This window comes from Neovison vison, chromosome 2 (assembly GCF_020171115.1).
Source record: "Neovison vison isolate M4711 chromosome 2, ASM_NN_V1, whole genome shotgun sequence".
NCBI lineage: Eukaryota > Metazoa > Chordata > Mammalia > Carnivora > Mustelidae > Neogale > Neogale vison.
In genome coordinates this window covers 101,383,630-101,411,091 of record NC_058092.1, presented here as the reverse complement: position 1 = coordinate 101,411,091, position 27,462 = coordinate 101,383,630, and the positions used below count along the sequence as shown (strand labels likewise).

The window sequence follows — 27,462 nt, the reverse complement described above, 5'->3', positions numbered from 1 at the left end:
TATTCAACTCCTTTATTATTCAGATTGTTATTCAATTGATCACTTTTTTTCTTCCAGGAAAGCAATCATATGATCTGTTATTAATTATAATTTTGTCTCCAATCCATATATCCACTTTATTCTTTTTCTTATTTGGTTACACTCGTTAAAACCTCCAGAAAAATGTGAAATACTTTCTTGCTTTTAATTTTAATGTGATGTCTTCAACATTTCACTAATTCTTTTGTTTAATTAAAGATGTACAACTTCCACACTTTTTTTCACGTCAGGCATCTTTTGGTACCTAGATGATATAAATAAAACCATTCTCTCTGTTTTCTTCTAGTACTTACACCCCCAAAAAAGTATGAATAAAAATGTAAAAGGTTAAGCATTTTTAAGTGAACTTAAAAACTTTTTACATGAACTTCAGAATCCATATAAAAGAAGCTGCATACCTCTACTCACTTGACAGAGAATAAAATTTAAATAAATGAAAAGACATAAATTATAGGAAAGGAAGATTTCATATGAAGATGTTCCCTAAATTAATTTCTAAATTTAATGCAAACCCAACTAAACTATAAAATATGAAGAAATAAACTAGACACATAATTCAAAATTTCTTATAAAGAAAATGAATATGTGAGAACAGCTGAAACTGAGAAGCAGAATACTAAAGGGACCAGTCCAACCACACAATAAAGAAATTATAAGCAATTAAATCAATGCAGAGTTAAAATAAACATACTAATTAATGCAACAGAAGAAAGTCTAAAAAATAGTCCCATATATTTGGAAATACTTTTTATATTTCATTATATTTATCATAAAATTATGACTTCAGTAGGCATTGAAAAGTTACTCAGTAGGTAATGTCAGAGCACTACCTAAGTATCTCAAAAAAATAAAGCTTGATTTTTATCTTTCTTCCTATACCACAATAAATGCCAAACGGATCAAAGGTATAAAAGAAAAATTAAACCATTATTGTACTAGAAAATATATAAATCTTTGAAGGAAAATCTCCCATAAATAATAGCAACAGCAAAAAGTATTTGCAACATACATAACAAAGTACTGATTCAGCTAATATACAAAAAGATCTTAAGGATTCATTTTTTAATATCCACTGGAAAACAGGAAAGGATATAAAAAAGCTTTGCACTGAATAAAATACACCCAACTTCACTCAAAAACCAGTGAAATGAAAATTAAAATAATGTTTCATTTTATACCTGATAAATAATAATAAACAGTACTTGCAAAATGTTAGGTAATTCTTTGACTCAGCATTTCTACCAAAGACCTACCAACACATATACATGTACACATATGTACACACACACACGATTCCCAACATATGCAGGACCTTTCTTCTAGCATTTTTTAATAGCAAAAATTGGGAAATAATCTAACAGTTCATTAATATCAGATCTATTTTAAATGAACTATGGTGCCTTCATAATCATTATTATAAAGTTCTTAAAAAGAATGAAGTAGGGCGCCTGGATGGCTCAGTGGGTTAAGCCTCTGCATTCCTCTCAGGTCATGATCCCAGGGTCCTGGGATCAAGGCCTGCATTGGGTTCTCTGCTCAGCAGGGAGCCTGCTTCCCCCCTCCCACCGCCTGCTTCTCTGCCTACTTGTGATCTCTCTCTCTCCCTGTCAAATTAAAAAAACAAACAAACAAAAAAAGAATGAGGTAAATAACCCTAAGAGTTGATATGGAGTAATTTTCAAGACCTATTGATAAGTGAAAATGATAAGAAAACAATACATGTATGCAAGAGTATGAATGCATCTATAAATACTTAACATGTCTGGAAGGATACTCAAGATCTTAATTTGTAATAATGGCTTCCCTAAAGAACAAGGGGTTTGGAACTGAAGGTTTACTTTACAGCTGAGTATATGCTACTTCAATACATGTATATTTACCCAATATAAGTAGTTCTTTTTCTTAAAATATCTAGCTAAATAAAGAGACAAGAAAGTAAGGGTGGGGGGAATAAAAGGGGAGAGAGAGAGGGAGGAAGTGGGAAGGGAGAGAGAAAAAGGAAGAAAGAATCTATTTTACTGTTGCTTTTGTAGTCTTAGGAGAAGGAAGTAAAAAAGATACAGTAAGAAAGTGAATTCTGATTCCTACTTAGAAGTGATACAGTGGTTTAACAAAAATAGGGTCACATTCTTGTATATACTACTTTTTCACCTAACAGATCACACAAGTATTATCTTTCTTCAAAAATTCACTTCCCAGAACATCATTTCAAATGTCTGTGTCACATTTCACTCTATAAACATGCCACTCCTCTGAATTTAATTACATTCTATACTCATTAGTATAAACTTCACTGCCATGAGCATCCTTACAATTAATGCTCTGTAAACACTTACAATTACTTTGTATTAAGATAAATTTCTAGAAGTAAAATTACAAGGTCAAAAGGCAGGTATATTTCAAAGTTTCTGAAACCTACGGCCAAGCTGTTTTCCAAGTTACTCAAATTTCCAATTCCAACAACTCTGTGTAGTTCTTATTTCTTCACTTTGTCAGTCCTAAATAAAACCACTCTCTTTTTATCAATTTCTAGGTAAAAACATACAGTCTTATTCAAATATAAATGTTTCTGATTACTAAAGTGGCTGAAGATTTTTTATGGTTTTTAATTACCCATTCATGTATTTAGTAGCTTTTTAAATAATTTACTGACAAATAATTTTAAGTCAGTAAAAGCTATTTATATATAAAGAATGACACGCATATGCTATCAATACCAGTACTGTTAACATTGTTCTAGTTTGTTATTTCCCTTAAATTTTATTCATGGTGTATTTTTATAATAGCTTTAAGTTCAACATGATTGAAAATTTCAAGAGAAGCAAGCATATGCTTTAAATTTAAATATTTCCTGAAGTAAAAAGTTTTGTTAAATGCTTGTTTTCTCTGCCTCTTTGACAGAGCTCTGCAAATTTTAAGGTATGCAATCTTTTGTTTTAAAATTCCAGTACAGTTAGTGTACAGTGTTATCTTTGTTTTGGGTATACAATATAGTGATTCAACAATTCTACATATTACTCAGTTGTCCATCATCATAAGTGTATTCTTAATCCCCCTCACCTAATTCTCCCACCGCCCACCCACCTCTCCTCTGATAACCAGCTTGTTCTCTAGTTAAGAGTCTGTTTTTTGTGTTTTTCTTATTCATTCTTTCTTTGTGTTTTAATGGTCCTAATTTTTAACTACTTACTCCTTCCTCAATAATGAGAGAGCAATCCAAGCTAAGAATTTATCCAAAATCACAGTAGACAATTCCTCTTAGAAACTCTTTACTGAACCCTGGGTGATAACAAGACATAGCGATTTGAGGGTTATGTGGAGGATACTAAAACTGTTGGCCAGGAAACTTCATCTCTGGGTGGTTCCTTCTGCTCTCTTTTTAATGGAGTCTTCCATGTATGGTTTTCTGCTGGGCTCAGCTTTTATTCTGCATATTCGGTTTAGCTTCATTAAGAGGTGAACCATGAGAGACTATGGACTCTGAAAAACAGTCTGAGGGGTTTGAAGTGGCGGGGGGGTGGGAGGTTGGGGTACCAGGTGGTGGGTATTATAGAGGGCACGGCTTGCATGGAGCACTGGGTGTGGTGAAAAAATAATGAATAATGTTTTTCTGAAAATAAATAAATTGTAAAAAATAAAAAATAAAAATAAAAGAATCATACCATTGCTTATGAGACTTCTGTCTGGGATAGGTGTTATTTGAAAGCAGTCACCACGTTCAGTGTTAAGAATATGGTGGTGAACAAAACAAGCATGGTTCTGTGGGACGGATATACACAGCAAGACAATTCAATCTAATGTAGGGGTTAAGCAACATTGCCTTTGAATGTTGTTGCCTTCAGGAGGGCAAAAAACTCCCAAGAAATTGCTTCCAATCTGTTCCACAAGTTAAGCCCCAGAAATAAAGTAACCGCCTTTACTCATGCCCTATGGATGTCTTGCTACTTTTTCAGAGAAGAGCAAAGAATTTCAAATACACTCTCAAGATCTTCCTTCAATCTCCTGATAATAAGATTTATCTCTGTAACTCCAAGGCAAGCTTTCCAATTAAAGGTTAAGCCTCTTTACAAAATGGCACTTCTGCCCTTTCATAAATCTTCTTACTTACAGGATTAGCTGAGGCATTTGGAGGTTCATATATACTGGTTCCCCATATTTCATCACCAGCTCTTCCTCTAAAAGTTCAATCTTCCCCCCTACAGTTTCTCATCTCCACATCTCTTTTTGGTTAAACTATTTCCTCCATTCAAAATGACCTACCCATCTGTATCACCTCTTAGTATCTTACTCCTTTATAATAGCAATTCAATTCAAAGAACTCCATGAAAACTCCCTGATCTTTCTAAATAAACAGAAACTTCCTTTTCTCTGACGATCTCATATCAATTTTGGATGCACACTAATGCCTTCTACTTTATAACATAATATTTGGGTAACTGCCATGTGTCATTCCACTGAATATCACAATTCAGCCCTGGCTTGTCCTCTGAAAGTAGAAAGTGAGTGAAATCTGTTGCATTTCTAAATACTAATAATGAAGCAGCAGAAAGAGAAATTAAGGAATCAATCCCATTTATAATTGCACCAAAAATAATAAGATACCTAGGAATAAACCTAATCAGTAAGATCAAAGACCTATACTTTTAAAACTATAAAACACTGATGAAAGAAATTGAAGATGACCCAAGAAATGGAATAACATTCCATCCTCATGGACTGGAAGAAAAAATACTGTTAAAATGTCTGTACTACCCAAAGCAATCTACACATTCAATGCAATCCCTATCAAAATCCAACAGCATTTTTCACAAAGCTAGGACAATCACTCCTAAAATTTGTATGAAACCACGAAAGACCTTGAATAGCCTAAGCAATGATGAAAAAGAGAGGCAAAGCTGGAAGCACCACAATTCCAGACTTCAAGTTATATTACAAAGCTGTAGTAATCAAAACAGTATGGTACTGGCATAAAAACAGACACACACATCAACAGAACAGCAAAGAAAACCCAGAAATGTACCCACAACTATATGGCCAATTAATCTTCCACAAAGAAGAAAAGAATATCCAGTGGAAAAAAGATTCTTCAATAAATGGTGTTGGGAAAACTGGACAGCTCATGCAGAAAAAAGAAACAGGGCCACTTTCTTATACCATATACAAAATTGAATTCATTTATTATGTTAGTCACCATACAGTACATCATTAATTTTTAATTAGTTTTGATGTAGTTTTGATTTCATTGTTTATGTATAACACCCAGTGCTCCATGCAATCTGTGCTCAACATGTTAAAGACTTAAATGTGAGACCTGAAACCATAAAAATCCTAGAAGAGAGCACAGGCAGTAACTTCTTTGACACAACTTCTTTCTAGATACATCTCCCAACTCAAGGGAAACAAAAGCAAAATTAAACAATTGGCACATCACCAAGATAAAAAGCTTCTGCACAGCAAAGGAAATAATCAACAAAAATAAAAAGCAACCTATGGAATGGGAAAAGGTTTAGTGATAAAGGTTTAGCATCCAATATATAAAGAACTTTTAAAACCTGACATCCAAAAAATGAGCAATCCTATTAAAAAATGGGCAGAAGACATGAATAGACCTTTTTCCAAAGAAGACATACAGATGAAAAGATGCTCGATATCACTTAGCATCAGGGAAATGCAAATCAAAACTAAAATGAGATGTTACCTCACACCTGTCAGAATGGCTAAAATCAACACCACAAGAAACAAAAGGTGTAGACGAGAATGTAGAGAAAGGGGAAACCCTCACACACTATTGGTGGGAATGCAAACTGGTGCAGCCACTCTAGAAAACAGTATGGAAATTCCTCAAAAAGTTAAAAACAGAACTATCTTATGATCTAGCAACTGCACTACTGGGTATTTACCCAAAAAGCACAAAACTACTAATTCAAATTACTAAATCAAAATTACTAATTACTACAAATTACTAAATCAAAATTACTAATTACTACAGCAGCATTATCTACAATAGTCAAATTATGGAAACAGCCCCCCCGCCACACACACACAATGGAATATTACTCAGCTATTAAAAAAAGAATGAAACCTTACCATTCACACAACATGGATGGAACCAGAGAGCATTATGCTCGCAAAGTAAGTCAGAGAAAACCAAATATGATGCGATTCTATTAATATGTGGAATCTAAGAAACAAAACCAACAAGCAAAGTGGGGGGGAAAGAGAGAGAGGAAAACCAAGAAACAGACTCTCAACTACAGAAACAACAAAACTGATGGTTACCAGAGGGGAGGTAAGTAGGGGGATGGGTTAAAATAGGCAACAGGAATTAAGGATGTGTTGTGATGAATATCAGATGATGTTCTATGAAATCAGTATATGGTACACATGAAACTAATATTACACTGCATGCTAACTAACTGGAATTTAATAAATAAAAACGTAAATGACAGAAGCAGACTGATCCATTGTCAGGAGATAGACCCAGGTATGACCTTTTGATGTTCAATTTCCTTATCTATAAAACAAAGATAACATTTCCTTCATTCTATTTCATACGGATATTGTTAGAATAAGATCATGTTTATAAATGTAGCTGGTGCTAAATAATTTTTTGTGCTTCCTACTTAAAAAAAAAAAAAGAAGAAGAAGTTAAAAACTATGTGTTATTCACCCAAAATTTCTATAGTATGTTACTTAGGAGTGTACAGCAAAAATTTAAAAATTTAAATGCTATCCTTTACTGAATATATGATACCAGTATAAAAGACACATAACAGATAAAACAGAGAGTAAACAAGTGACACAAGGATATTTTTATTGTGCCTGATGGACAGAGCCCTACAAATGCATAAATTATTAAAACTTACTTAAACAGTAAACAAATTATCTAACATAGCTTATTTAAGTGCTAAAAGATATTAAATTAAAAGTATAAATACTTATTCAAAATGAAATTGTAGACCCAAGTAACTACCAGAAGCTTCTATCAAGCATCTCGGGGGAGAAAGGAAAGAAAAAAAAAACAAACAAAAACCTTTACAAACTCTTTGAGAGAAAAAGAAGAATCACTATCCAACATGTTTTGTTAAAGGAGAACAACCGAGCTAGAGGTTTAAAGGTTTAAGGTTTAAAGAAGTTTAAAGGTTTAAAGAGGCTGAAAAAGACCTAGCAAGGTTATTAAAAAGTTCATACAAATCTCATGTATAAAAAAGATACTATGATCCCCCCAAAATCAGCAAACAAAATCCAACAATATATAAAAAGAATAGTATAACATGGTCAAACTGTATTTATTCCTTGAATACAATAATGGCTTCTGGAAAACAAATAACATAAATGCATGCAATAAAAAGATCTAGGAACAAAATTCTTATAAACATTTTAATAACTACAGAAAAATTGCTTGGAAAGAAGTTCAACAATATAACATTTTAAAACAGACCTCTTAAAACATTAGACATACAGAAATGTCTTATAAGTAACATCATATTTAATGGTTAAAAACTCACTTTCCACTAAGACAAGAGTATCTTTGGTTACCACTTCTTTTCAATACTGTGCTAAGTTCTAGCCAGTACGATAAGGGGGTGGGAGGCAGAATTGATAAAACTGAAACCATCCTTATTCACAGATCAGATGATTTTATATGAAAAAAATACAAAATAATCTCAGATAAATTACTGATGTTAAGGAGAGAATTCAAATTCAGCAAGATTGCTGAATTCAGAATAAGTTTAAGATTTTATTAATTTATTTGATGAACAGGGATCACAAGTAGGCAGAGAGGCAGACGGGGGTGGAGGCAGGAGCAGGCTCCCTGCTGAGCAGAGAGCCCAATGTGGGGCTCGATCCCAGGACCCAGGATCACGACCAGAGCCGAAGGCAGAGGCTTTAACCCACTGAGCCACCCAGGTGCCCCTGAATTCAGAATAAGTTTACAAAACAGCTATATTCTATATTCTAGCAGTAAAGAATAAAAACTTATAAATACCATTTTATAGCATTTTTTTAAAAGATTTTATTTGAGAGAAAGCAAGAACAAGCAGGGGGGAGGGGCAGAGGGAGAGAGAGAATCTCAACCAGACTCCACTCTGAGAATGGAGCCTCATATGGAGTTTGCTCTCAGGACCATTAGATCATGACCTGAGCTGATATCAACAGCTGGACACTTAACTGACTGAGCCACCCAGATGCCCCTCCAGCACTTTTAATAACAAAGAATCTATGCATAAAACCTAACAAAATTTTTCTAATTTCTGCTCTCATTGTGACCCCTGAAATCTACTAATGACTGAACTAGTCTCTCCTGCAGAAAAAAGTTATAACCTCTGAACAAAATACAAAATGACAATGGCCTAAAGTCCCTGAATAATAAACAAAAGTGGTCAGATTCCAAGGACAGTGGAAACTAGCAAAAACAGGCTAGCATGAGATTAAGTTTCATACTTTCTCATAGCTCTTATCCCAAAATCTAAAGCCCATATAGGCAGAAGAGTGAAAATCTGATAGAAAACTGGTGTCTTGGGACACCTGAGTGGCTCAGTTGGCTGGACGACTGCCTTCGGCTCAGGGCGTGATCCTGGAGTCCCGGGATCGAGTCCCGCATCAGGCTCCCAGCTCCATGGGGAGTCTGCTTCGCTCTCTGACCTTCTCCTCGCTCGTGCTCTCTCTCACTGTCTCTCTCTCTCAAATAAATAAATAAAATCTTTAAAAAAAAAAAAAAAGAAAGAAAACTGGTGTCTTAAAGAATCAGATACCAGGGGCGCCTGGGTGGCTCAGTGGGTTGGGCCGCTGCCTTCGGCTCAGGTCATGATCTCAGGGTCCTGGGATTGAGTCCCGAATCGGGCTCTCTGCTCAGCAGGGAGACTGCTTCCCTCTCTCTCTCTCTCTCTGCCTGCCTCTCCGTCTACTTGTGATTTCTCTCTGTCAAATAAATAAATAAAATCTTTAAAAAAAAAAAAGAATCAGACACCAATTTTTGAGTAATTACAGCTACTAAAAAAAGAAGGAAGAAAAAGTCCTGGGGAAGAGAGAGAACAAGAGAAAGGAAGCCTCTAGTTCTGTAATATGAAGTCTTTGTCTCTGGTTGCCAAGTGAATCATTAATGCTTGCAAACAGACTCAAAGCAAACCAGTTAAAGATAAAGAAATGAATGAACTGAGACACTGTTTGATGTTTGAATCCAACTAAGAAGTAAAACAATTACTTAATCTCAATCTCTCTCTTTCTCTCTCTCTCACACACACACACATACACACAAACACACACAACCCCTGTGAAAATTATAACAGAATCCAGAATTTCCACAACAGAACTTTCAGAATATCCAGGATTAATCAAAATGTTACCTAGCCTCAAGTGAAAAGATAACCAACCAAGACCAATTCCAAGATTACCCAGGTATTAGAATACTAAGACTTTAAGTCAGATATTCTAATGCAACTTCATGAAATAGAGAAAATGTGTTCACAGTGAATGAAAAGACAAAATCTCTATCTCAGAATGAGAGAGCATCAGATCAAAATTCTAAAGATTCTGCTAGATGGGCTTAAGAGCAGATTAGAGCAACATAAGAGTCAGTGAACATGAAGATAGATTAATGGAAATTACTCAGTCTGAAGAAAACAGGAAAAAAAAAAAGACTGAAAAATATAAACAAAGGCTTCAGGTACCTCTGAGACAGAAATACAAATTCTGAAATACAAGTAAATGAAATTCAGAAGGAGATGGAGATAAAGAATAGGGCAGGAGGGCGCCTGGGTGGTTCAGTGGGTTAAGCCACTGCCTTCGGCTCAGATCATGATCTCAGGGTCCTGGGATCGAGTCCCGCACTGGGCTCTCTGCTCAGCAGGGAGCCTGCTTCCCTTCCTCTCTCTCTGCCTGCAGTTCTGCCTACTTGGGATCTCTCTCTGTCAAATAAATAAATAAAATCTCTTTAAAAAAACAAAATAAAACAAAACAAAACAAAACAAAAAGAATAGGGCAGGAAAAAACATTTGAAGAATTAGTGGCCAAAATTTTACCACTTATATGTATGTAATGAAAGACCCAAACATTCAGATTCAACATGTTCATCAGCAAAGCCTAAGGAGGATACAGAAGAAACAACAACAAAAAGGAACTTTCCTTTTAGAGGAAACACTAAGAGGCATATTTTAGTCAAAACACTGAAAACCAAGAATAAAGAAAAAAAAAAACCTTAAAAGTATTCAGAAGGGAAAAAAAGACAGTATGTATACACACACACACAGAGGACAAAAATCATTTAAATTCTGACTTATCAGAAACAATGGAAAACAGATGAGAGAAAAACAATGTTTTTAAGGTGTAGAAAGAAAAATTCACCAATCACAAGTTTAACATTCACTAAAAAAAAAAAAAAAAAAAAAAATTCTTTGAGAATAAATGCAAAGTAAAAACTTCTCAAAGAATACAGTGAGAATTCACCCCTAGAGATGAACACTACAAAGAAATGCTAACTAAAGTTCTTTAGGCTGAAATGAAGTGGTATCAGATTAAAGATCAGATCTACAAAGAGAAATGAAGAGCACTGGCTAATCCCCTCCATTCTATAAAGTAAATAGATCTATTTAATATTTTAACAATGTATTTTGAGATTTAGAGTGTATTAAATGCAATTCACTTCACAACTATGGCATATAAAGGATGGAAGACAGGATAAAAATGGACAGATAAAGCAGAAATAATACTGCACATTTAAAAAGAGGCATTTAAAAAGTAACTGCACGGGGCGCCTGGGTGGCTCAGTGGGTTAAGCCGCTGCCTTCGGCTCAGGTCATGATCTCGGAGTCCTGGGATCGAGTCCCGCATCGGGCTCTCTGCTCAGCAGGGAGCCTGCTTCCCTCTCTCTCTCTGCCTGCCTCTCTGCCTACTTGTGATTTCTCTCTGTCAAATAAATAAATAAAATCTTTAAAAAAAAAAAAAAAGTAACTGCACATAAGTAGTACAATATTAACTGTTAAATGGAAAATTAATTATGTACGGTGTGATTTCGATAGCAACCACTCCAAAAATGTATTAAATAAGAACACTAATAAATAAACCAAAAGAGAATTCTAAAACATTTACCAATTCAAAAATTAGGACAGAAGAAATGAAGGAAGGGTAAACAGAGAATTTAAATCAGATTGCATCAATAACTACATGTTAATGGTCTAGTATTTTCATACTGGCAAAATCCAACTCATGCTGTCTCCAAAAGGACTAAAACTATGATACAGTTAGGTTGAAAATTAAAAGGATACACCAAAAAAGCAGTAACCATAAGAATGGGGGAGCAGCTATATTAGCATCGATCAAACAAACTCCGAAGTAAAAATATTACCAGAGATGAAGAGGGGCACATCATAATGATAAAAGGGTGAAGTCATCAGAAAGATGTATCATAAATATGTAAGTACCAAAAAGTAAAGCCTCAAAATACAGGAAGCAAAAACCTGACAGAAATAAAAAAGTATATCATTAACTTCATTAAGTTAATTAAAGTAATTAAAAATCAGGAAAGACAGATAGCTAAACACCATCATCAACTAGCTTAACCTAATATTTATAAAACATTACCCCACCAACTGCAAAATACAGATTCAAGTGTATTTGCCAAAAAAGACCACAAGCTGAGTCATAAACAAGCACAAGAGGTTTAAATTGATTTAAATTATACAGAGTATCCTTTATGATCACAATTAAATTAGAAATCAAAACAATAAGATATATAAGGAATGCCTGGGTGGCTCAGTTGGTTAAGCACCTGCCTTTAAGCTCAGGTCAGGATCTCAGGGTCCTGGGAATGAGCCCCATGTTGGGTTCCCTGCCCAGCAGGGAGTATGCTTCTCCACATTCCTTCTGCCCCTGCCCTTATACACAGGCATACATACTCTCTCTCATATAAATAAAATCTTTAAAAAAAAAGATAGCTAAGCTATCTTCCTGTTTCTAAAATTTGGCAAACTAAACAACACCATTAGAAATAAGTGACTTTTATAGAAGATATCCTAAGGAAAATTATAAAATTTTTTAACTGAGTAATAATGAAAAAAAAAAATTAAAATACCTCGGTCATTAAAGGGAAATTTACAGTTTAAAATTCTTATAGGAAAAGAAAGCAACAGATAAACAAATAAGTAAAATTCTTATAGAAAAAAAGCTTATTAGGAAAAAAAAGAAAAATATAAAAATCAAATACCTAGAATTCCAATGTAAAAAGCTTTTTAGGGCGCCTGGGTGGCTCAGTGGGTTAAGCCGCTGCCTTCGGCTCAGGTCATGATCTCAGGGTCCTGGGATCGAGTCCCGCATCGGGCTCTCTGCTCAGCAGGGAGCCTGCTTCCTCCTCTCTCTCTCTCTCTGCCTGCCTCTCTGCCTATTTGTGATCTCTCTCTGTCAAATAAATAATAAAATCTTTAAAAAAAAAAAAAAAAAGCTTTTTAAAAAGAGCTAAATAACTCTAAGGAAGGAAAAAGTAAAAATAATGAAACAGAAAACTAACAGAGTTAACGTTACTAAATGCAGTTAAAGACAAACATTAGTTCTTTGAAAAGATTAACAAAATTAATAAATGCCTACCTAGATTGATAAAAAGAGAAAACAAATTACCAGTATCAGGAATGAAAGAGGGATTATCACTACAAAGCCTAGAAAATGAGAGGCATAAGAAAGTAATATGTATAATTGCACACTGAGAAGTTTTATAACTTCCATGAAATGGAGAAATTCCTTAAGAATACTATCAACTAAAATTGATACAAAATGTGAATACCCATATATATATATTATATGTATATATATGAAAGTTGAATTTGCTATTAAAAACCTTCCCACAAATCAAATTTTCAGCCCAGGTAGTTGCTTAGGTAAATCTATCAAACATTTAAAAAGTAACACTAATACAACACAAATGCTTTCAGAAAATAAAGGAAGATTATTTTCCACTTCATTTTATGAAGGCAGATAACTCTAATACCAAATACAGCTAAATATAAAGAGGATAATACATTATGGCGAAGGATTATCCCAGGAATTCAAAGTTGGTTTAACATTTGAAAATCCACAGATAATTTACCACATTAACAGAACAAAGGTGAAAAATGTTATCATCTCACAGATGAAGAAAAAGAGTATGTGGCAACATTCAACACACATTCATGACAAAAATTTAAGTGAAATAGGGAGAGAGCCGAACATCCTGAACCTGGCAAAGGCAACTGATGAAACATCTACATACTTGATGAAATTTTCTGTAAAGGGCATGGATTGCATGGAACACTGGATGTGGTGCAAAAATAATGAATACTGTTATGCTGAAAATAAATAAAAAATAAATTTTTTTAAAAAAAGCATATTATAGAAACCTTTAACAGAAATCCAGAAGACTTATAAAATACAGATGGAGACAACCTTAACAAAAATTATAAACCCAAAAGTTTAAAAAGATTTATTTGAATATATAAAAATTTAAAACGTATGAATAAAAAATTATAAATAAAGCAAAAAAGTACATTTAAATGTCCAATATATTTATGAAAAGGATGTTCAAATTCACTAACCAGAAAATACAAATGAAGATAACAATGAGTAGCACTTCAGAGTTATCAATCTATCAAAAATTAAAAAGAACTTAAACACCTAAAGACATTTAGGTATCTTACACATTATAGGTAGAAATATGATGAAATAAAGTCTTTTTGGACAACATTTTGGGAATACTACTAAACATAAAATGCATATACCCTTTGATCCAGCAATCCCACACCTGAGAATAAAAAGACACACCCAGTCTCTGATACAGCAATCATATTCTTGAGAATCACTTTCAGAGAAAAAATCCCCATTATACAAGGACCTATTTAATAGGATACTGTTGTAACAAAGTTTATGGTAGCAAAATAACAAACAAACATCACTGATACGGAAATGATGGAATAAATTACGGTATAACATTATAACCAATGTATTACAGTATGTTTCACTACGTAGTCATTGCAAAGACTGATTCAGATCTGTATCAGATGATCTGGAAGAGTACTTCCAAGAAACACTAATGAGAAATAACTTAAGAAAAATAAGAGGCACAAAAACAACCATCCAAAAAACCCATACAAAATTTTAAAAAGCTGCACCAGAACATGCTTGTGTTTCTGTATGCTGTATCATATTATAGAAGATAAATATGCCTGGTTGTTAACATGGGTTGGCTTTCAGGCAGCAAGAGAGGAGAGAAAAGTCTATGTGTAAGACACCGGCAGACCTCAACAAAAGAGAAAGAAGAAAAAAAAAAAACTCTGAAAAAATAGGTAAATAATTACATTTATGATCTAGAAACTAAATAAGATATGTATTTGTATGAATACATATGAAGAAGCTAAATGAAAATTAAATTTATAAAAATGTTCAAGACATGACTGTTGAATACCTTTCTACTTTCATCTCAATCTGGGTTTGAAGTTTTGTGATGTAAGCTAGATTTTTTTCTTCCACAGAGACAAAAAGAAGTCCTGCATCCTTTCTTCATCTCAGAATTAAATTTTAAATTAAAATTTTTTAAAAGATTTTATTTATTTATTTGAAAGACAGAGATCGCAAGTAGGCAGAGAGGCAGGCAGAGAGAGAGGAAGGGAAGCAGGCTCCCTGCTGAGCCGAGAGCCTGATGCCGGGCTCGATCCCAGGACCCTGGGATCATGACCTGAGCCGAAGGCAGAAGCTTTAACCCACTGAACCACCCAGATGCCCCTAAATTAAATTTCTTATGTAAGAAAGTTATAGGATTCTGGCAATGGTGCTGAAGGAAACATCAGAAAATCTGCCATAAAACTAAGAATGAGAATAGGTGCATTTACATCATTTGGCCATTTCCTTTTGTGCAGGTTGCTCTGGAACTCCAGTCAACTTATTCCCCTCGCAAGAAGGTAATTTATATTATATATAGTGCATGAAACTGGAGAAGAGTAAAGTTAAATTTAATGTTCAGTATTAAATACTAATTTCTCAGTATTTTTTTCAGTGGAAAAAAATTTCTCAGTGGAAATCTAAACTCTATAACTCTCCATTACAAAGAAGTGACTAAAATAGATTGGTTTTTCAGATATGGCTGGCATAGAATCACAACTCCAGAAAAATAAATTCTCCTAACTTTTATTCTAAAGGGCCTGCAGGTAAGGAGAACAAGAGTCAAATTTTCATGTAATTCCCAAGCTCTAACATTAAGAGCAATAATAAATTTCATTTGGAGAAAAACCAAAGTGGCAAAAATTTCTGTCAGCATAAATTATTTCAATGCAAGTTAAATATGTTGACATTATTCAATTTTTTAAATATTAATTATATACCTTTGCATGATTTAAAAAGTTAACCTAAAATTAACCTTAAATTTCATTTAAGTGAACAGTGTTTTCTATCAGAATGAAACAAAGTGCAAAGAATGCTGAGTTCACTTTGAACATCAATAGTACAAATACAATAATAGGGACCCTTTAGTCAACATCATGAGTTAGTTCTGTCTTTATCATTCAGCAATAGGAAGCCCAGATTTTAACGCATATTTGAGTTCCATTTTGACTTAGAAGAAGATCAACAGATAGTGTACAAAAAATTAGAGAGGGAAAGCACTCTGAATCCATTATAGCACAAAATGGAAATGAATAAGCAAATTAAAGAAACAAACAGGTGAGGAAAAGAAATAGCCTTGGAGAAACTGGAATAGAGTTATGGCAAGTGAACTGTGAAAAAGTAAAGCACTCAAAAAAAAAAAAGAATGCTTTAAAGAAATATATTTCTGCATATATAGTGAGAGAAAAACAACTTAAGTCTTAGAAAGTATGGTGGCAGAAGATTGTTAGAAGATTGTTAGAAATTTCTAACATTAAGTTAATCTAATTCTTTCAGAATAGGAATAAAAAATTTACCTTTTCAGATTCACCATTGCCCAAGGAATCCCAGTAGGCGTGTTGAAGGCAGGAAGGAGTTTCTCAGCCAGTTGAACTGCTTTAATCTTGAATATCTGAGATGAAAACATAAAAACATTTTTTATAAAAAAAATTTAGAGCCACCCATTCATAAATTATAGCCATTATCATCTGCTGATCTTGGGGAAGAAGTCCAAGGGGGAATAATGGCATCTCTTTCATACCATGGAGGATACAGCAATCAGAGAAGATGTTTATAAACTAGATACTGAGGAAAACTACCAGTGTGTAATATCCTGAAATTATAATTACTGAAAGGGAAGGATATGGTTTTGGTGTTAATATTACCTGTATTTTCAGATGGCAAAAGTCTTAGAGAAAACGTCAGGTTATGAAATATCCATACAATGGTATTTAAGCTTAGTACAAATATTAAAACAAAAAGATGCAACCAATTTGGATAAGTGTTCTTGAGATACTAAAAACATGTTACATCTCAACATTTTCTGTAAAGGTTTGTCCACATTATTAAAAAGAAAAGGTTTCAGGTAGCCTGGGTGGCTCAGTGGGTTAAAGCCTCTGCCTTTGGCTCAGGTCATGATCCCAGGGTTCTGGGATGGAGCGCCACACTGGGCTCTCCGCTCAGCAGGAAGCCTGCTTCCTCCTCTCTGTCTGCCTCTCTGCCTACTTGTGATCTCAATCTCTCTCTGTTAAATAAAATCTTAAAAAAAGGAAGAAAGAAAGAAAAGGTTTCAGTTCGCATTCCAAATTTACTTGGAGAGTAATAAATGCTTCACCCCTCAGTCCTAATTACTGTGATTCTGGGTACCAAAACAATAAATTGCCTTAATATCAGTGATTTCCAAACTTTTAAAATCATGTACTACCACCAAAATATATATAGTAAAATTTCTAATATTCTTGGAATACCCAGAGAGATCACTTTGGAGACCTTTGACATAGAGGCTCCAAACTGAGACTGGGTCATAATATCCAATTATAAGGAATATGTTCTCCTATATGCTTCAAGCCTATCTTTTCTCCAGTTGATTCCAAACTGATCAGATACTTAAGCTCCCATCTCTTCACTGCAGTCAAATGTTTTTGATAATATATTAGATCCTTCAAATAAGTAAGTAGTTGACGGTCTGGAATGGATCAAAGTTCTACACTGAGGTTACATTGAACAAAGCACCCCAACATTATTGGGGGTTGAAGGTATTAGAAATATGTGCAAGCTGACAAAGAAATATGACATTAAGATGTTTTGCAAGGTTTCTTAAATGATGCAAAACCTCTTTGCACAACTTTTAATTAGATATTCTCATACATCAACAATTTACCATTTCCTTGAATACCTATTTTGGCACAAAAGTCTCAATGAAAAATGTAACAATTTAAGGTTAAAGTTTTAATAATTTTCTCATATTCATCTCATTAATTCAGAAAAGCAAATATAAACTGTTCTCTTTATATTAACATTTATATAATACAAAAGTCAAGTTGCATTATATAGTGAACAGCAGTACTGCTTATGTTTACCATGAAGATGAAAAGGACTAAGGTCTTACCTAATATTAATATTATGGATTTATTAATCACATATTTTTATATTATATCTTTTCTACATATAAAAACTGATAGTCAAAATGGTAAAATGACTTACAAATATAAACATTTTCTAAGTAGAAAGCATTCTCATTTCACTTCTAGGAGTAAATTTCCCAAAGACAGTTTCTAATTTTCACCTTCTTTACACTATTAGTAACAGATAACACATATAGTAACCAGTTATAATACACAACACCCTCAATCCCTAATATTTATATCACCGAGAACAATTTCCTTATATAGTGTACTTGTCTTAATTTCTTCACAAATATACAAACTCTTCAATGTTAGATAAATCATTGCCCTACATACCCTATTTTCAGAAACATATTTTGGAGGCAACAGCAATATTTAAAACACATTAAAACACATTATTTTTTGGCATGCAAAATTCAAAATGTATCGAAGTAAGAAAATAAGTCTCTTTTCCAGTCCTATTTCTCAACCACCCAGTTCCTTCAACAACACAAACAGCTTCAGGTTCTTAAATATCTAGTAAATATTTTGTGCTCAATCAGTTCCACAATGTGCATGGCCCCTAGCCTTGTCACATTAAATCCTCATTTTCTGACCCTCCCAGAAGTAGAAATCCTGTTACGGGCACGCGCGCACACACACAGTTTTTGTCTTTGTCTTTCTCAAACATGGACTACTACATGCTCTATTCTGAACTTGCTTCTTCCACTTCATGGTACCTTGGAGATCTTTCCAAATCTGTCCACTAAAGTAACGACCTTTTCTTTAGTGGCTGCAGAATTTCTCCTTGTATGGATATACTGGAATTTATTTAGTCAGTCCCCTATGTGACAGATATATGTCTCCAAACTATGTGACTATATAAGATAAATTCCAAAATGGGAAATGAAGTATCAATGGGTGTATTCATCTGTAATTTCGACAGTTAGTGCCAATTTGCCTTCCGTGCGTTTTACTAATTTATATTCTTACCTGGAAGTATGAGTAGCCATTTCCCTGTGTTCTTGTTAACACAAAAGTTAGCAATTTTAATTGCCACCTATCTCATAAAGTCCCCAATTTACAATGGCCCAACCAAATGATGGACACCTTACAATTTTTCGGCTTTACAATGGTGTGAAAGTGATATGCATTCAGTAGAAACCAACTACAAATTTTTATCTTTTCCCAGGCTAGAGAAATGTGGTGGATACTCCCTCATGATACTGGGCATAGGCAGTGAATCACAGGTCCCGGCCAGCCATGGAATCACGAAAGTAAACAACCAATATACTTCCAACCATTCTGTACCAGACAGCCATCCTTTCACTTTCAGTATAGCATTCAATAAACTACAGCAGATATTCAGCACTTTATTATTAAGTAGGCTTTGTGTTATGATTTTGCACAACTGTAGGCTAATGGAAGTGTTCTGATCACATTTCAGGTAGACTAGGCTAAGCTACACTGCTAGATTAAGTGTATTAAGTGCATTTTCAATTTACAATATTTTCAAATTTCGATGGGTTTATCAGGATGTAACCCTATTGTAAATCAAGGAAGATCTGTACTTGAAAAAGAAGATTCTGGTGTCATTTTTATTTTCATTTCCTTTATTATAAATGCAGTAGATAACTCAACACTCATTCAAATCTCTTTTCAAGCACACCTTCAAACACTGCAGAGGATGGAAAACTACATAACATTTCCCGGAGTCCACTCCACCTACAGTTCAACATATGGCAAAGCCTCTGCCGAGCATACTTAAATATGCAGCATTTGGAAGGAGAAAGTAAGTGATCTGAGGCAGTGGCCTTACAAGCATCATGGTTAAGGTATCTGATCTCCTGTGATGGCTCTAACTGAAGTTCTCTTGACTGGACCCCATCTTCATAGAGACCATGCAGGTAATAAAGGCAATGGATGAGATACAAGGTAGGGCACGCTTGGGCATTTCTCCTGACTGTATGGTTCTAAGGTATATAACAAAAAAGTGTTTCATGTCCATGGCCTGCCCCAAGATTCAGTTAACTATCAGAACCCTGTAATAAACCACTAGGTAAAACAGATCCTGCCTACTTTACTGTAATTCCTAATGGATAAGATAATGAGAGCAATTCAATTATTCATGTTTAAGAGGCTCAATTTTATTAAGACTCTACAACATTTCACTTATTCATAGAAAAAACATTTGTGTGTTCAATTATGTGTACATTATATAAATGTTCAATGTGTACATTACGTAAAATCTCCCAGTTATTTTTACCAGAAAATAATGGTAGGCAATGAAACTAAAACTAGTTCTAGGTTTAGAAGAATTAATACTGGAAGAACTATTCCTAGGTGTGGAAGAATCAGAAGAAATAGGGTTAAACAGATACAATGTGGCAAAATTACAAAGAGCTTTAAAAATAAAACTGATGAAACTTAAAGTAACATAACCGAAAACACAGAGAACCACTGTAGATTCTTGAGGAGGGAAGTGATATTAGAATCCATGGGTGCCAGCAAAGTAACAGTCAACAAAACCAAAAGACAACTGACAGAATAGGAGGAGGTATTTGCAAATGACATATCAGATAAAGGGCTAGTATCCAAAATCTATGAAGAATTTATCAAACTCAACACCCAAAGAATAATCCAATCAAGAAATGGGCAGAAGACATGAACAGACCTTTCTCCAAAGATATCCAAATGACCAACAGACACAGGAAAAGATGCTCAACTTCACTCAACATCAGGGAAATGCAATCAAAACCACAGTGAGATACCACCTCATACCAGTTAGAATGGCTAAAATCAACCAGTCAGGAAACGACAGATGTTGGTGAGGATTCAGAGAAAGGGGAACCCACCTACACTGTTGGTGGGAATGCAGGCTGGAGCAGCCACTCTGGAAAACAGCACAGAAGTACCTCAAGAAGTTGAAAATAGACCTACCCTGCAACCCAGCAATTGCAGTACTGGGTATTTACCCAAAGATAAAAATGCAGTGATCTGATGGGGTACCTGCACCCCAGTGTTTATAGCAGCAATATCCAATAACCAAACTATGGAAAAAGAGCCCAGATGTTCATCAACAGATGAATGGATAAAGAAGATGGGGGGATGGAATATTACACAGCCATCAACAAGGGGAATCTTGCCATTTGCAGTGATGTGGATAGAATGAGTATTATACTAAGCCAAATAAGTCAATCAGAGATAAGACAATTATCACATGATCTCACTCTAGTGGAATTTAAGAAACAAAACAGAGGATCATTAGGGAAGAGAGGAAAATAAAACATGATAAAATAAGGGAGGGAGACAAACCATAAGAGATTCTTAATCACAGGAAACAAACTGAGGGTTGCTTGAGGGGAAGGTAGTGGGGGGATGGGGCAACTGGGTGATGGGCATTAAGGAGGGCATATGATGTAATGAGCACTGCATATTATACTAGACTAATAAATCACTGACCTCAATCTCTGAAACCAGTAATACAGTTTATGTTAATTAAGTGAATTTAAATTATTTTAAAAAAGAAACATGGATGCTTTTGGTTTCTTTATTGAATTAAATTACTAATGTAATACTCCCACAGCCTGTTTTCAACCTAGCAGAGAATGTAGAAGTGAAGAGTTCAGAATGCCCAAATGACTCCCCATCTCACTCGGAGGAGAAGTCCTTTAAGAGGCTATAAATCTTTACAAGCGATGAACCTCTAAGACTTCTATGCCTCACTCTCTCCTTTCTTTCCCTTCCAACAACTACTTAGCCCTACTAATTGTTTTAGTTGTTTTCTAACAATGTCCGTTATGCTTTTGCGCTTTGCTTCAGTGGCTTTTCATCTGCTGCTCCTTTCAACAAAATGCTCTTAGAAAAAGGCTCTCTCTTCTCCTTCAGGAGAAGCCATGCTCATGGCCCTCTCCTACCTCCTTCAGGTCCCTATACAAATGTAAACCTTGCACATACCCGCTGACCATCTTATTTGAAATTAAAACCTCCTGATCCCCTTCCACGCTCTATTCCTCTCCTTACCGATTCTCAGTAACAGCGCATGTGCGTGTATGTGGGCTCTTACATATATACTCTGTTCATTGCCTGTTGAATGCCTGAGATTTGTAATAAACAAGTAACTATCTTCTTTCTCTTCCATACCAACTTCATATCCCCAAAATACCTGACATTAACATGCAAACGTTTTAAGACTTTTAAGATATTCTACAGAAAGGTTGGGATGATAACAATGATGATAATGACACACATATATATTAACCGTTGTTGTTAACTGTCTCACAACAACCCAATGAGACATATACCATTACTTCCATTTTACAGAGTAGGAAACTGAGGTTTAACACAAGTAAGTTAATTTGCCCAAGGTCACATAACCAGTCAATGGTAAGCCTGAATTTAATCCTAGACAGTCTAGCTCCAGAGTCCATGTTCTTGCTTGACAATTTCACTAATTAGATAAAGACAGAGATTACTGACATCTTGATATAGACACAAATGTAAACAAAGACATTTCTACACCTCTCATTATTTAATCTTACTTTTTGTAGTCAACAATTAAATTCCTCAAGTATTTGACTAATTCATTGCACATCTCTTTGTCCTGTATCTTACATCCACCCCTTCTGAATGATAGTTTGATTAATATAACAATCTGAGTTGGCAGTTATTTTATCTTAGCGATCTAAAGATATCACTCCAGCATCTTCAGGTGTCTACTGCTACTGGACACTCTGCTGTCAGCTGTCCTCCTTCTGTAAGCAATCAGCCCTTTCTCTTTAGAAGCCTTAATATTTCCTCCTTATTCTTGATATCTTTTCAAATATTGATTCTCTATCCTTTATTCCATTAAACCTGTCTAACACTTCTAAACATTCTTTGAAACCTCTCATTATTTTATATCTCTCAACCCTTTTTCTTAATTTCTCTTTTTGACTCTCTACATTGCATTCTGGATGAATTTTCATCATCACCATGAACATCCTTAAAGGCTAAACAGGTGTTTAGGGATCAAGGGAAGGTTACTACAAAACTGCAGGTTAACATATTCGTACACACCTCTGCCTCAAAATGAGCCTGCAAACAGTATCTAAACTCATAATGAAATGTAAGATTTATTCATGAATACCCATAGAGTCATAAGTATCTCTGACTAGTGGGTCAGAGACCAGAGGACTCTTTTATTCATGGCAAAGTATTAGCCAAAGATTTGAGTTAATCTACACTGCCTGTACTTGCCCCACCTGCACCCCCACCTAAATCTCAGGAGAGAAGATTCGAAGAGTCTGTGGTGGATTCCTGTACACATGATGGGTTGTGTTGCAGAAAAAGAACACTGAGCTTAGAGAATCTCTTTTACAGTAAGTGAAAGCAAGCCCATTTGAGGACCTTAATTCATCCCTGCAAGTATAACCCTAAAGACCTAAGTAAAGAGCAGTCAAGGCCTTGTACCCCTGGTATTCCTGGCAGAAGTGTGCAGGGACACAGGCACTATGGTGCTTTGCTTTCCTAACCCTTCAGATCAGCAGCAGCTCTGTCTTCCTGTAGCAGCAATCCACTTTTTTCTGATGCTAGCAGAACCAGCTTCATGACCTTGCCCTCATTGGAAAGACAGCAGCAAGAGCACCAACCTGCCAGCACACTTTCATCAGAGGTCTGAATTTCAGCACTGCTTGGCCCTTCCTCTTACAGTTTCTAACATTTAGTCACTAAAAACTCATCCCCATGTTCCCTCAACCCTGGTTGCTCCCTGTAGGAGGCACCTCCATGATACTTCAGAATATTCTTTTTAATCTAGCACTTACCTAGGTGACTTTGTGCCTAGTTAATAATCTGTATATTAAATTCTCTCTGTTCAAATATTGGTATGGTTTGTCTCTTAACTGGATCCTGATGGAAAAAAAAAATCATCCATATTTTGTTATATATTTAAAAAGAAGGAAAATGAAAATTTTTAAAATCATACACAGCTCCTATATTCTGAACCAAATAATATTATGATATATTTCCATCCTTCTTACTCTAAGAACATACAATTGCTAAGTAGATTTTTATTCTGTCTTTTCCTGCTACTAACATAATAAGTATCTTTGCAATTTTCACAAAACTATCCAATTTATTGTATCCATTTCCTCTCCTCCCACTCATTCCTCATCCTATTCCAACATGGCTTCTGTATCCCTCATTTCATTGAACTGCATCTTGCTAATGATTAGTCACACACTTGAGCACAGATCATTATGATGAGGGAGCAGAAGGCTGGCAAAGGAGGACAAAGCAAAAGCTGGCATCTTGCACCCCTTCTCCACCGGCTCCTCTCGGTAATATGTGTGACATTCCTCAGACACCCCTGGCTGCCCTAAAAGAAAAACAAATGGTTAACTTGCAGAGATCACAATCCTGCAAGACAGGAGTCTCCCTTGGTTTACAAATGTCCTACTGATTTACAAAAAAGAAGCTATCTTATCAATAGCCCAACTTCCAGAGACAAGAAACTCAGTTCCTCAAGCCCTACCATCACCCTCCCCTCCATAAAACTGAAGGAGGCTGAGGCGGAAGAAAATGGAAATAAAGTTAAACCTAAATCTCACCAACAAGGATGCTTGATAGAAGAAATGTAACATTCTACCAGGAAACTCCCAATTGTCTCCATGTTGGTGCCTCATCAGAGGGAAGAACGGCCTTGGCTTAACGATAACCAGGCCTCCAATATCCTTATAGTCTTCTTTACCCTGACAGTCCTTCTGAACACCCCCTTTGTCCTCACCTACTGCCCAGTCCACCCCTATCCTGCCTTTAAAAACTCTGACTATAATCTGGTTCGGGGTCCAAGTCTCTATTCCACTCTGTCAGGTATACTTGGGCCCAAGTTTAAGCTTGTCAAATAAACCCTCGTGTGACTGCATTGGTGTTGGCTCCTTGGTGGTCCCTCGGACGCAAAAACTCGGGTATAACAATTACTGACCAGTTCCTTCTTAAAATATTTCCCTCCCTTGTGTTCAGTAACCCCACAATCTCCCTACCTCCTTACTGACTCATCCTCCTTATATCTGACCTTCAATGCTGTGTTCCTCCAGGCTTGATTCCAACCTCTTCCTAGTTTCCTATCCTAAATTGTCTCCCTGAGCAACTTCACATGTGCTTGCTTTCAACTATCAGGTACACAGCAGCTGACCCCCACATTTATATTTCACATCAAGACTTCTCCAATAAGCACCAGCTCCATTACATCTGTTTACTACCTACTTCCACATAAATATAGCAAAATCCCCTCAAACTCAAAATACTTATAATGAATTGATGATCTTCCACTCCCAATTCAATGTTCTTAAAGTGCTCAATTTCTAATATTGTCCTGCCATCAGTACCAAAACCCTTAAACTGGAGATGGAACCAAGTCCTCCTTCTGACTCATAACCCCTTACAAAGTATCACCCAATCCTTTGGAATTTACCTCCCAAATCTCCTGAAATCCTTTAATCTCTCATTTCTACAATCATCTGCATCCAAGCTGCCATTTTTCTTGCCCCAAATACTGCAATGGCTAACTAACTAGATGAACAGAATATATACACACACGCACGCAAGCAGGCACACACACCCTCCACACTACAACTATAGGTCTATAATTTGCTTTTGTCATTGAATATATCAAGCATATTTTTCCTAGATAAAATATATCAAACTTAGGTTCACGGTTGTATAAGTGAGAAATGAATTAATTTATACAAACATTCCACTCTAGATGAATATTCAGGTCTTCTCAAATATTGGCTACTAAAAACACTATTGCAAAAAAATATCTTTCTAAATATTTCTTAAGTATCCATGTTGTTACTTTTAGATAATACATCCCTAGAGGCAGGTTACCGGGTCAAAGAGAATTTTACATATTAAATGTTTTCTTGACACCACCAAATTATTTTCCAAAAGGTTGTCTCATTTGTATCCCCTCCAACAGCTTATCACACATTTGTTAAAATTTAAACTACACATTTAATTATATCCTATTTAAAGTGAATGCACTTTATTGTATGTAAATTAGCCTAAGCAGAGTTGCTTAAAATAACCTTTGAGCTGGGGCTTGAAGTTCTTAATCAGACAGAGAATGTGGAAGGGTCTATTTTAGGCAGAAAATTATGGTAGAGGTCTATAAACATGCAGGAAATAAAACAATGTGGTCTAAATACAGTTTCATGTATGCAGAATTTTGAGCTTCTCCTCTGTGGATCCCTCCTATACTGGATTTCACTTCTAATTTCTAGCTTCTGTGTTAGCTCCAAACTCTGTCTTCTGATCTGAAAAACCAACAATCATAACTATAAACAACAACTATGACTGGTACTGGTTATAACTTTAAACATGTAAGAATGTGTACAGATGTAGCGATGAACTCACACATTTAATAGGAAAATGTTGGAGTGCATTTAAAAATGTTATCTGAGGGGTACCTGGGTGGCTCAGTCATTAAGTGTCTGCCTGCAGCTCAGGTCAGGATTCTGGGGTCCTGGGATAGAGTCCCACCTTCAGGCTCCCTGCTTAGCAGGGAGACTGCATCTCCCCTGCCCACTTCCTGTGCTTGTGTTCCCTCTCACGCTGTGTCTCTCTGTCAAATTAATAAAATCATAAACAAATATGTATATAAATTGGTGTGTGTGTGTGTATAAATAAAAATGTTATCTGAAGTCAGTAAAGCAGTAAAGCTTCTTCTGCCCAATTACCAGCACACCTCTAGAGAATGAAGAGGTCGAACCGTCAATGGAAACAGCACAATTTTTGGAGCAGTATCAGGTTTTCCAAAAATAAACTGAAAATTAGTGCAGTAAGGGCATTAATAACTGATATTTAAACCAGGAAATATCTGGGTCTAAAAGACTATTCTATTTGTCTTAGAAAATATACCTGAACTTATTCAGAAACAATCTTACACTACAAGCAACAGAGTACATTTATGTTTAGTAAAGAAAGATTTTGTTGTTGTTGCTTTTACTTTTTTTTATTATCTGTAAAAGATGTATTAAATGCCACATAACCATTTCTCTATTTTATCTGACAGATTTCAGATGCAGTTATCCACACAAATTATGTTATTATCTTACTAAGGAAGGGTTATCACTTTGATAACCATTTAAAAAACTAGACAATCCTGTAACAGAAATGTCATATATTAGAGATTAACATCAAGTAAACATAATAAATCATCAGGATATTTTTAACTTGTAAATATTTAATATAAATAGCCTTGTTCTGAGCAAATAAAATGATAAAGTTTCACATTTATTATATTAATAAATCAACAGGCGAGAGGAACATTTTGTTAGGATGGCATGTAACCCTCATCTGGTTTCCTGTACCAGAAAACAGAATGCATGTAAAATGTTCTTTATTCTATCTACATACTACCTTAATATAAAAAAGGCAATCTGCCAAGTTATAAATTAGAGTTAATTTCCTGGCTTATGCTGAGATGTAGAAATTTATTGTATATCCTCTATTATAATAATGTCATATTCAAATTATTTTTCCATGTTTAATTTATTTTTAGCAGATCTGAGATTTATTATTGGCTTCCCAGAATAGATATGGATCACATATTTCAACATAAAATGATAAAAAAGAAAAGTAAAAAAGGTCAGCAAAATTCTACTGTATGAGAAAGAAAAGTAAAAGATGTTCTCTTTATACTTCTTACCTGAGTAGACTAAATTCTAAGAAATTAATTTATGATGTCTATTTTTAAATAAGTTAAAGGAAAATGAAATGATGAAACCAGAGAGGGAGACAAACCATAAGAGATTCTTAATCAGAGGAAACAAACTGAGGGTTGCTGGAGGGAAGAGGATGAAGGAATGGGGTACTGGGTGATGGACATCGGGGAAGGTATGCCTTGTAATGAGCATTGGGTTTTATGTGAGACTGAGGAATCACATCTGTACCCCTGAAA

General features: G+C 35.1%; 1 protein-coding gene across 1 annotated transcript in view; it reads right to left on the bottom strand.

Annotated features, from left to right (window-relative positions):
• The window catches only part of MAN1A2 (mannosidase alpha class 1A member 2), a 187,683-nt gene that overhangs the window by 79,209 nt on the left and 81,012 nt on the right, over nt 1–27,462 (bottom strand). The window contains exon 6 of the mRNA XM_044239005.1: nt 15,954–16,048. Within this exon, the coding sequence (XP_044094940.1) occupies nt 15,954–16,048 (95 nt within the window). The remainder of the gene's footprint in view (nt 1–15,953; nt 16,049–27,462) is intronic.